Source organism: Oryctolagus cuniculus, chromosome 9, assembly GCF_051225735.1.
Source record: "Oryctolagus cuniculus isolate XC-2025 breed Fujian yellow rabbit chromosome 9, ASM5122573v1, whole genome shotgun sequence".
NCBI lineage: Eukaryota > Metazoa > Chordata > Mammalia > Lagomorpha > Leporidae > Oryctolagus > Oryctolagus cuniculus.
The window spans coordinates 91218764-91230763 of NC_142875.1; the positions used below are offsets into that span (position 1 = coordinate 91218764).

The following is a 12000-nucleotide window of genomic DNA, read 5'->3' on the forward strand; positions in this document are numbered from 1 at the left end:
TAATAGTCCTACAATTGAATGCTGTGCTGCTAACAATAGATAATTAATGAAATAAGTTACTGAAACAACTAGAATTGTCTTAATTTGTATGTAATTTATTTAAGAGCAGGGATTTTTTTAGGGGAAATAGTGCATAGCTGTTAGTTACAGTATACTGAAGGGTCATCAAATATTTTATAGTAGCAATCCAAAAAAAATATAATAGATTTTACCTTATTCCCCTTTGCTAGATATACATGTACTTGGAGCTTCATGCTTAGATGGTGGTATAGGTTTGCCATTCCCAAATCCCCAAATCTCTGAAAACAGAAATTTTGTCCTTTAGATTTTCATAAAAATGCATTTGAATTAAAATTTGACTTTAAGAGTTGTGAAGCTATTATTGTCTCTTGGTTATGTTTAGTGTTAATATTTATAGGATATTAGAGAATTTGCTATAGAATATTATATAGATAGGTGCTTATCTTGTATTTCCACTTAAAAAATTCAAAAAATTGTTAGTGATTCTAGCTCTGGGATTACAGAACTGTGTGTGAATTTCTTCCCTTCCTCTTTTATTAAACCTATCATAAAAAACAGTGGGAACAACACTGATAAATACAGTACCAGATAGAGATGAAATCTTCTAAATCCTTTTCAGAACAAGCTATTTACATATAAATCTCCTTTAGAGCAAATTGGAGCACACATAATCATTTTGTCTGTGATTCAGGACAGTTTTATTTCATCTACTCTGCATGTCATTTCTTGGTTATTCCATTAGTATTCCTCTTCTACAATGGTACAGTGCTGACTAGAAATAGTGAAAGCAGAAGCCCTTGCCTTGTATCTAGTCTTAGGAGGAAAATATTAAATACAGGCTACCTCTAGGATTTCTTGTATCTTCTGTTACCAGGTTAAGGAGGCTTTCTTCTATTCCTAGTTGACACAGAAATTTTTAAAAAACTTTCTATTTTGTTGCTGAGAGTTGTTATCATAAATGGGTATTGAACTTTGCCAACATGCTTTTTTTATATTGAGAGGATCATGGTGTTTACTCCTTTAAACCATTAATAATTGTATGTTATATCAGTTGATTTTCTGATATTAAACTAGCCTGACATTTTTGGATTAGACTCTCCTTAACAATGGTATATTACTCTCTTTATGTAGTCAGATTAGATTTGGTAGTGTTTTATTAGCAGTTTTTACAGATAATACATGAAAGATAATACACAATTTTCTTGTGTTGACCTTAGTTTTAGAGTAATACTGGTCGTTAAAATGAGTTGGGAAATGTTCATTTCTCCTGTTTTCTGAAAGAACTTATTTGAATTGGTGTTATTTCTTCCTTAAACATTTGATAAAATTCACCAGAGAAGTCATACAGGCCTGGGATTATTTGTGTTTGTTTTCTTGGGTGCCTGTGTATGTGTGAGGTGGGGGTAAAGAGGGCTTTAAGTCACTAAATCAATCTCTTAGTTAACATAGGACTATTTAGATTTTATCTTTCTTCTTAAATTGGGTTTTACAATTGTGTCTTCCAAGAAATTTATGCGTTTCGTCACAGGTTGTCAGATTATTAACATAAATTGATCCTTGTAATGTGTGTGGGACATGTTAATCCTCTCATTTAAAATGTTGAGAAGTTGTACTTTTTTGTCAGTCTAGCTCAATAAACTAAATAAACTTTAAATTAAAAGGCCATGTAATGATAATATAAGCTTTGCAGACCAGGAAATAACTAGGATATTATATGCCCACTTAGATAACTGCTTTAAATTAACCATTTTTAAATGTAAAAAAATTCTTATTCACAAGATTTTTTTAAAAGATTTTATTTATTTATTAGAGAGGTAAAGTTACAGAGAGAGGGAGAGACAGGGAGAAAGTTCTATCATCTGCTGGTCCACTCCAAAATGGCTGCCATGGCCGGAGCTGGGCTAATCCAAAGCCAGGAGCCAGGAGTGTCTTCTGGGTCTCCGACGTGGGTGCAGGGACAGAAGCACTTGGGCCATCTTCCATTGCTTTCCTAGGCCATACCAGAGAGCTGGATCAGAAGAGGAACAGCTGGGACACGAACCAGAGCCTATATGGGATGCTGGCACTGCAGGCGGCAGCTTTACCCACTGTGCCACAGTGCTGGCCCCATCAATAATTTTGATGAGGAAGTCAAGTTAAGTGGATGCCCAAGTTGCACAGCTAATACATTTTAAATCTGGTGAGCAGTTTGTCTTAATAGGTACTAAAAGGTGCTCCACTCAAGGATTTGAAATATATACACAAAAAACGTATTTAAACAATGCTGTACTCATGGTTAGTAGCACACAATTGGGACTAATTCCACCTAAGAATGTAATTTGGACAAGACATTCTGAATTGAGCTTTATAGTACATTATAGAAATTCATTAGGCAGGCCCTTGTGGCAGGTTAAGTAGCTGTCTGCAGTGCCGACAATCCCATATGGGTGCCAGTTCAAGTCCTAGCTGTTTACTTCCAATCTAGCTCTCTGCTATGGCATTGGAAAGCAGTAGAAGATGGCCCAAGATATCATCTGCTATCTTCCGTCCTTCCTGCATTAGCAGCATACTAGAATGGAAAGTGGAGCTGGGACCTGAACCCAGGCACTCCAGTACTAGATGCAGGTATCTAACTGCTGTACCAAATGCCCACCCAGGGGGCCTTGTTTTTTATAGATTAAAAATGCTTTGTAGGGTAAAACAGCACATTGGTACAAGTCTGTTTACTTAAGTGGAAATTAAGGTACTGGTATTTGGAGAAGCAATGAAAGTCCCTTAAAACATATTTAATAGTCAAAAAGCACATATTTTAGAGAATATGTTCAGACCCTTAATCTGTTCAGATACGTATTGTCACAAATAAAACAAACATGTTGGCAATGAATGTTTTGGCGAGCTAGCTAAAGCTAGAAAGTTCTGATGTGTTACAAATGTATACAATAATTTGTGACATGAAAATAAATGTGAGAGGCCAGCGCTGTGGCACAGTGGGTTAAAGCCCAGCTTCCAGTTCAGGCATCCCACATGGGCACCTGTAAGTCCCAGCTGCTCCTCTTCTGATCCAGCTCTCTGCTATGGCCTGGGAAAGCAGTAGAAGATGGCCCAAGTCCTTGGGCCCCTGTACCCACATTGGAAACCTGGAAGGCTCCTGGCTCCTGTCTTCAGATCAGCTGAGCTCTGTCCATTGTGGTCATTTGGGGAGTAACCAGCAGAATGGAAGACCTCTCTCTCTTTCTCTACCTCTCTCTATAACTCTGTCTTTCAAATAAGTAAAATAATTCTTTTTTAAAAAAAGAAAAGAAATGTGAATATTAAATAATTGGAGGGCTACTGGATATATTTAAGCAAGTCTACTCTTAAAAAGTTTCTACAACTGGTTAGTTTATTAAATGTTATTCAAATAGTTTCATTAAAAATTGCGTAAAATAATCCACCAGTAATTTGGCAACAAGCCAATAGTTCTACACAGCAATTTGTTTTAACAGTAATATTTCAGTTTTCACAAGTCTGCATTGGAAATCTGTGTACTTGTTTCTCTTTTCTCACCCTTCCTGCCTAGCGATTTTTTTAAAAGATTTATTTATTTATTTGAAAGCAGAGTTAGAGGCAGAGAGAGAGAGAGAGTTCTTCCATGTACTGGTTCACTCCCCAAATGGCCACAAAGGCCAGAGCTGGGCCAGTCCGAAGCCAGAAGCCCAGTACTTGAGTCCCTGCTGTGCATGGAGATCCAGATGGAATTCTCAGCCCCTGGCTTTGGCCAGGCCCAGCCTTGTCAGTTTCTGGCATTTGGGGAGTAAACTGGTGGGTAGAAGACCTCTCTCTGTCTCAGTCTCTGCCTTTCAAAAAAAAAAACAGAACAGGGCCTTTGAAATGAGACTAGTCTGAAATGAGAAGTATCTATCTGAGCATTAAATACAAGATATCAAAGGATTTATATTTTTTAAAATGTAAAATCTTGGCTGTCGCCACGGTTCAATAGGCTAATCCTCTGCCTTCAGCACTGGCACCCCGGGTTCTAGTCCTGGTTGGGGTGCCAGATTCTGTCCCGGTTGTCCATCTTCCAGTCCAGCTCTCTGCTATGGCCCGGGAGTGCAGTGGAGGATGGCCCAAGTCCTTGGGCCCTGCGCCCGCACGGGAGACCAGGAGAAGCACCTGGCTCCTGGCTTCAGATCAGCGTGGTGCGCTGGCCGCAGCACTCTGGCCCCCAGTGGCCAATAGAGGGTGAACCAATGGTAAAGGAAGACCTTTCTCTCTGCCTTTCTCTCTCACTGTCCACTCTTCCTGTCTCCCTGCCCCCCAAAAAGTTAAATCTCATCAAGTTTTATATTATGATATGTAGAAATTACATATTTTAGATATATTAGGTTAAGTGAAATATTTGAAGATTTATTTATTCATTTGAAAGGCAGAGTTAGAGAGAGAAGGAGAGATAGAGAGAGGGAGCTTCCATCTGCTGGTTCACTCCCCATATGGCCACAATGGCTAGGGCTGTGCCAGGCTGAAAGCCAGGAAACCTGGAGCCTCCTCTGGATCTCCCGTGTGGGTGCAGGGGCCGAAGCACTTAGGCCGTCTTCTACTGCTTTCCCAGGCACATCAGCAGGGAGCTGGATTGGAAGTGGAGCAGCCAGGACTTGAACCAGTGCCCATGTCAGATGCCAGTGCCACAGGCTGCAGCTTAACTCTGCTGTGCCACAGTGCTGCCCGCCCCCCAATTTTATTTTTATTGTTTAATACTGTTCTATACGATCATTCTAAAATTAAGCATAGAAGTCTCATTTTCAAAGAAGTTGTAAGTACAATGAGAGTACAGTAATCTGTATATTTTAATAAGATACTTACTAAATGAAACAATTTTTTTTTAAGATTTATTTATTTGAAAGAGTTACACAGAGAGAGAAGGAAAAGCAGAGAGAGAGGGGGCAGGGGGAGGTCTTCTCTCTGCTGGATCACTCCCCAGATGGCTGCAGCAGTTGGAACTGCGCCGATCCGAAGCCAGGAGCCAGGAGCTTCCTCCGGGTCTCCTATGTGGGTGCAGGAGCCCAAGGACTTGGACCATCTTCTACTGCTTTCCCATGCCATAGCAGAGAGCTGGATCAGAAGTGGAGCAGCTGGGACATGAACTGGAGCCCACATGGGATGCCAGCACTGCAGGCGATGACTTTACCCACTGTGCCACAGCGTCAGCCTCCAGACTTTAGTCTTTTTTTTAAGCCACAATTTAATTACTCTGAAATTTTCAGTATTTTTCCATGCAGTACATAATAAACACTAGAGTTAGATAATTTGTTTTGTCTGACAGGCTGACGATTCTCATCTAACTTTTACATTGTGGATTCTGGGGTGTGTATTTCAACTTTGAGTGTTTTAGCAACAGATTAATTGGTAATTTTTGATTATGATCTCTGTGTATACACAAAAAGTTAGTGATCCCTCATGCTTTATTTTAAGATACTTTTTTTTAGGTATAAAGTTTTCTTATTTTTTCTTAAGAAATACAATAGGTTATATTCACTCTTTATGATAAGCTGGTTTTCCTTCAAGATTTTTATTTTTTTTTTTGTAGTACTTGTGTGGTAGTAATCGAAAAGACAACATATTTATTGATCCAGGATATCAGACATTTGAGCAAGAATTGAATAAAATACTCCGAAGTTGGCAACCAAGCATACTTCCAGATGGTAATCCTATTTTAAAAATAAAGGTGTTAGTAATTTGTTACTGGGATTGTTATTTTTATAGAAAATATGTTAAAAATAATGAAGAAATTAATTTAGAGTACTCTTGAGTTCATCTGGTCGTGTCTTACTGAATTAGAAATGTATATTACAAATAGCTAATTTTCAGGCAAAATTTTCTAAGAAATGTGATTGCCTTCTCTGGAGTAAGATACTGGGTGGTTACAGTGGAGATTCTGGTATTAAATTCTCTTAAAGCAGTTTTAAAAATAAGAAAAAATTAATGTATATGGAAATCACCTTTTTTTTTTCAGGAATTTTACAAAATCTTTAAAAGATTTATTTAAAAGGCAGAGTTACAGAGAGGCAGAGAGAGAGAGAGAGAGAGAGAGAGAGGGAGAGAGAGGTCTTCCAGCTCCACCGATCCAAAGCCAGGAGGCAGGAGTTTCTTCTGGGACTCCCACGCATGTGCAGGGGCCCAAGCACTTGGGCCATCTTCTGCTGCTTTCTCAGACCATAGCAAAGAGATGGGAAGTGGATCAGCCGGGACTCGAAACGGTGCCTATATGGGCTACCAGCACTGTGGGCAGCGGCTTTACCTACTACTCCACAGCGCCGGCCACTTTATAAATTTGATTTCCTTTCTGGTTGATGGCTGCTTGTCCTGCTGAAGAATACAAGCAGACCTCCAGTCCCTGATTCTAGAGGTGATGGTTCCTAGCTTCTGTATTGCTAAAGAGCTATGTAGGTAATTCTGAATTTGTTCCTGTTGAGCTGCCTTGAATGGAGGATTAGTATAGATTTGTTCTTAAATTAACTTTATTTCTAGATGGTTAAATAAAAACTTTTATTATAATTCTTTTAAAATAGTTTTCTCTATTTAAGGGTCAATATTCTCTCGAGTTGAAGAAGACTATCTCTGGAGGATAAAACAACTAGGATCACACTCTCCAGTAGCCCTTCTGAATACCTTATTCTACTTTAACACTAAGTATTTTGGCCTGAAAACAGTGGAACAACACTTAAGACTTTCCTTTGGCACTGTGTTTAGGCATTGGAAAAAAAATCCTTTAACAATGGAAAACAAAGCATGTCTGCGATACCAAGTGTCTTCCTTATGTGGAACAGATAATGAAGGTAGTGTAACTCAAATTGTTTTCAGATCGTTTGTGGTGGGCATATTTAAATCTTGCCTTACTAAAGATTGTTTGGGTTACTTGTTAGGAACCTAAGGCTTGTAATTTTCATGGAATAAGATAACCTGTATCTTCTTAATATGTTTCAGTTCCTTTCTGAAAAATTATGCCTGAAGCCACATCTTAACATGCTGAGGCAGACCCTAGATCCCATTCTTTCATTGTAACAGACACTGTGAGTGAATAGTTCTGCCATTCTTCAAGGTTGGTTTTATGAGATTTATTTTTCATTTTTTAAGATAAAATTACTACTGGAAAAAGAAAACATGAAGATGATGAGCCAGTATTTGAACAAATTGAAAACACAGCCAATCCTTCTAGATGTCCTGTGAAAATGTTTGAGTGTTACTTGTCTAAAAGGTGAGTGTTAATGATACTTAAAGTTAAAAAATGATAGTATAAATTGCTGGTTTTCAATTTAACACTACCAAGAAGTGACATTTTTCACTTACCCTTTTCTCATTGAAATCCATGTCCATTCAGTTAGAATTATACTCCCATTGTAGTGAAATACCCAGTTTATACTTGATATACTAATGTTTTCTCATGTTAAGAAATCATTCTCTACTAATGAAATTACTGCTGCTTTTATTTTCTTTTAAATTAGAGCAGTTTGAATGACTGCAAAACAGGAGGCACAAAGTGTTTTTGTAGAGTCAGATAATAAATATTTCAGGCTTCTTAAGCAATAGGGTTTCTATTGTAACTACTGGTTCTGTCTGCTGTTAGAACTGGAAAATAGCCAAGTAGTATATGAGGCAGTTTCAGAAAAGTTCATGGAAAAATTCACATTACTTTTTTGATCCTTTTTAAAAATTATTTATTTGAAAGCCAGAGTTACAAAAAAGAAGAAAGGGTATGGGGAGAGGGAGGGAGGGATGGCTCTTTCATCTGATGGTTAACTCCCCAAATAGCTGCAATGACCAAGGCTAGGCCAGGCCAAAGCCTGGAGCCTGAAACTCCATCTGGGTTTTCCACGTGGGTATAGGGGCCCAAGCTCTTCAACCATCTTCCTATGCTTTCCCAGGGCCATTAGCAAGGAGCCGGATCAAAAATGGAGCAGCCTGGACTCAAAGCAGTGCTCGTATACGATTCCAGCACCACAGGCGTCGGCTTAACCCACTGTGCCACAATGTTGGCCTCTCACATTACCTTTTAATTCTGTTGGTTCTCAAACATGGCTGTGTTAGTAAAACTTTACAGTTTACTGACTGTAAAGAAATATTCAAAGTTAGAATAGATAGATGGAGATGAAAAGTACTTAGATTTAGCAGAAAATAGTCTCTTTTTTCTTTTTTAAAGATTTTATTTATTTATTTGAAAGAGAGGGAGGAGAGGCAGAGAGAGAGGGCGGGGGGCGAGGTCTTTCCATCCGCTGGTGCACCTCCCAATTGGCTGCAACAGCCAGAGCTGTGCTGATCTGAAGCCAGGAGACAGGAGCTTTTTCCAGGTCTCCCACATGGTGCAAGGGCCCAAGGACTTGGGCCATCCTCTACTGCTTCCCAGGCCTTAGCAGAGAGCTGGATCGGAAGTGGAGCAGCTGGGACTTGAACTGGTGCCCATATGGCATGCCAGCACTGCAGGTAGCGGCTTTACCTTCTACTCCACAGCACTGGCCCCTCTTGGCACCTCTTTTAAAAATAGGTTTATTTATTTACATGAGTTAGGGGGGGGGGGCGGGGAGGAGAGGAGAGTCAGAGAGCTCTCTATCTGTTAGTTCACTCCCCAAGTGGCTGCAACAGTCAGTTCTAGGCCAGGCTGAAGCCTGGAACCAGAAGCTTCTTCCCGGTCTCCCATGTGGGTGTGAGGGCCCAAGGCTTTGGGCCATCCTCCACTGCTTTCCTAGGTACATTAGCAGGGAAGCAGAGCTGCCAAGACTCAAACTGGCACCCATATATGAGATGCCAGCATAGCACTCTACGGCTTAACCTTCTGCACCACAGCACCGACTCCCAAAAATGGTCATTTAAGAGGTCTGAAAGATACAGTAGTGTTCTGAGAATACTATTTATTTCAGTACTGTTTTCTTCAATATGAGACCAGCAAGCATTTAAAAGATATTTCAAACCAGTGAAATGTTTAGGAACAATAGATTATTTTATGCATTTCCTTTGTTTTAAATACTCTATAATATTTTCAAAATATTAGCACCAACTCAGAATGTACTTACTTACATAACAAAAATTTGTAAATCACAGTTAGGGCCGGGATAGCTTTTAGAAACTCCTAAAGCCCCGTCTATACAGTGATAGCTATTTTTGACTGTGATTTAGGGGAGCTCTGTCAATATCAAGGTCTTCCAGTAGTAGTAACTCTTTGTTAGGTAGATATTTGTGTCTCAGAAATTTATTATTTGTTGGTATTTTATTTTACTTTATTTTAAAGATTTATTTATTTATTTGAAAGTCAGTGTTACACAGAGAGGAGAGGCAGAGAGAGAGGGTCTTTCATCTGATGGTTCACTCCCCAGATAGCTGCAATGGCCGGAGATGTGCCGATCCGAAGCCAGGAGCCAGGAACTTCCTCTGGGTCTCCCATGTGGGTACAGGGGCCCAAGGACTTGTGCCATCCTCTACTGCTATCCTAAGCTACAGCAGAGAGCTGGATTGGAAGAGGAGCAGCCAGGACTGGAACCGGTGCCCATATGGGATGCCGGCACCTCAGGCTAGGGCGTCAACCCACTGCGCCACAGCACTGGCCCCTATTTGTTGGTATTTTAAAAGTTAAGTCTGGGGGCAGGTGTTTGGCCTGGCAGTTGTGATACCCGAGTTCAGTGCCTGCCTCTGCCTGTCAGTTGCACTTCCCTGCTGACGTGGACCTGGAAAGGCATCTGCGGTAGCTCCAGTAGTTGGGTTCTTATTGCCTATGGAAGAGTTCCAGCTGCTGCAGGCATTTGGGAGTGAACCAGTTTGATAGGAGCATTCTCTGTTTCTCTCTGACTCCTTCTCACTCTGTCAAATGAATATTTAAAGATAAATAAAAATTATGTATCATGCTGTAAGGATTTCTATTATGCGCTGCCACATTTCATCAGTTCTGAGATTTTTTTTTTTTGCATTTGATTGCATTTTTCACATTTCACCTTCTGAAACTGGGGTCCTTAAATTGGTGCACATTAAAATTACAATTGGCTGTGTTTAACTTACTTCATGGTAACAGTAAAATAATGTCTACCAATGGTGTCTTGGATTCAGTGAAATGCAGAGTTTACATTATGGTGGGGAAGTAATCGAAATTAACTGAGACATCATGTTGGCAGTGAGACATAGAGTGAGTATAAACTGTGCTCAGTGGGGTCTGAATTAGTCTTGAAAGAAGAGGAAAGTTGTGGGAAATTTTTTTTGTTTTCTGGAATTGACTCTTTTTCCTTTCCCCCAAGTCCACAGAATCTCAATCAGAGAACGGATGTTTTTTATTTGCAACCAGAATGCTCTAGTTCTACAGATAGCCCTGTCTGGTACACATCTACTTCGCTTGACCGAAACACCTTGGAAAATATGCTTGTACGGGTTCTTCTAGTAAAAGATATTTATGATAAAGACAATTACGAACTGGATGAAGACACAGACTAAAAACGAACGTTTCAGAAGCAATCGGGATAAAACAGCATTAGATAGTCGTGCTGCTAGTCTTTATTATGGAAAACATTTCAAGTTTACTCCTTCTGTTTTGAGTTTTGTAGCAGTGTACCCACACTGGGTATTACCATGTAAATAATCCGTGAGTGAAAGTTGCCATTATTCTATGTAGTGGTTTTAGAATACTTAACAAATACATTCAAATTCTTTTTTTATTATTATTTATTTGATTAGGTATGTTTGTAACTTTTTACATTACAAATATGAATGAGAATGTGCCATGTATAATTTTTTTCTTGTAGTAAGAAACATCCCATATTGCACAACTCTACTGTTGCAAAGCTTCCTTGAAAGGGGGCTCCTTTACTGGGTTCTCGACCAGATGGTTGTGTGTGGGTAGCACTACTAAAGTTTAGAACTTGCAGTGTCTTTCAGAATTTTTAAAATAAACTGTAAACTAATAGGCTTGGTTTTTTGGGTTTTTTTGGTTTGCTTTACGTTTTAGTTATTGAAGCCTTACAAAGTTATGTAGAGAGATTCCATCTTCTGTACCAAAAATAGACAAGAGAATGCTGTCAATACTGGTGTACTGTAATGTGAATCGATACTGGTGAAAACAACTTTTTGTTCCCTTTATTAAAACCTTAGTGTCCTTTTCTCATTTGTGGCTTTTCTGCATCATCCCAATCAATAAGATAGGTATACATACATATACATTCAGATGTATATGTATATATAGAGAATGATTAAGTTGAAAACAAGAACATCAAGACATTTTCATTGTAAAATGTCTGATGAAAGCTTAAAATTCTGTTTTTCTTTTGTGACACCCATAAGTTTCTGAAATCTTCATTTATATGAACTTGATTTTTTATTTATTTATTTTCCCCTTCTTAAGGGTACAGATCATGCTGAAGTATTAACTGTGTAATACTCTAAAACTTTACCAGTTTTATTAGAATTCTCACGCCTGCTTCCAAATGTGACTGATGCATACAGTGGATACTTTTAGAAATGCCACTCCTGAAGTCATTTTGCTAGAAAGTCAAGCTACTTTGGGTAAGATAGTGTCACATTTTACTATGAAGATTACCAGTGTAGTGATTCTGATATTTCAGATTGAAGAACAGAGAAAAACTGATGGATGAAGTCTATCTCAGAGGAAATCACGTTCAATGTTAGATTGTTTGGCTATTAAAATATAATTACTTCTTATAGAAGAATGCATTAAAAAAAAACTTTGTGCTTCTGCATAGCAATTTATCTGTTCAGACCTTTTCTTTTAAAATAAGGCAGTTTATTTCAAATTCTGCTTTCAAAAGACCGAGCAAAGTGCTGTCTGCAAATTATCATAAAGAAATCATTTGACTAACTTCATATAGCATGTGTATAATCATGTTGTTTTTCTTTTTCTAATTCCTGAATTGCCATAGTGACATTAGCTTGTAAAAATTGTTCTGGGGGACATAAATTGGGCTAATTTCCACAGTGGGTAGGCAGTATCCTCATATCCCTTAGATATTTCATTCTCCCTTAGGGTAAGTGTTAGTA

General features: G+C 38.8%; 1 protein-coding gene across 28 annotated transcripts in view; it reads left to right on the plus strand.

Moving 5' to 3' along the window:
* Positions 1 to 11106, plus strand: part of ZMYM2 (zinc finger MYM-type containing 2) — a 110248-nt gene extending 99142 nt beyond the window's left edge. For all 28 annotated transcript variants that reach the window (XM_051850065.3, XM_051850068.3, XM_051850066.3 and 25 more), the window contains 4 exons: positions 5564 to 5678; positions 6561 to 6812; positions 7111 to 7231; positions 10251 to 11106. In XM_051850065.3, coding sequence (XP_051706025.1) covers positions 5564 to 5678; positions 6561 to 6812; positions 7111 to 7231; positions 10251 to 10443 — 681 coding nt within the window. In that variant the 3' untranslated portion in view covers positions 10444 to 11106. The remainder of the gene's footprint in view (positions 1 to 5563; positions 5679 to 6560; positions 6813 to 7110; positions 7232 to 10250) is intronic.
* Positions 11107 to 12000: the final 894 nt, after the last annotated feature.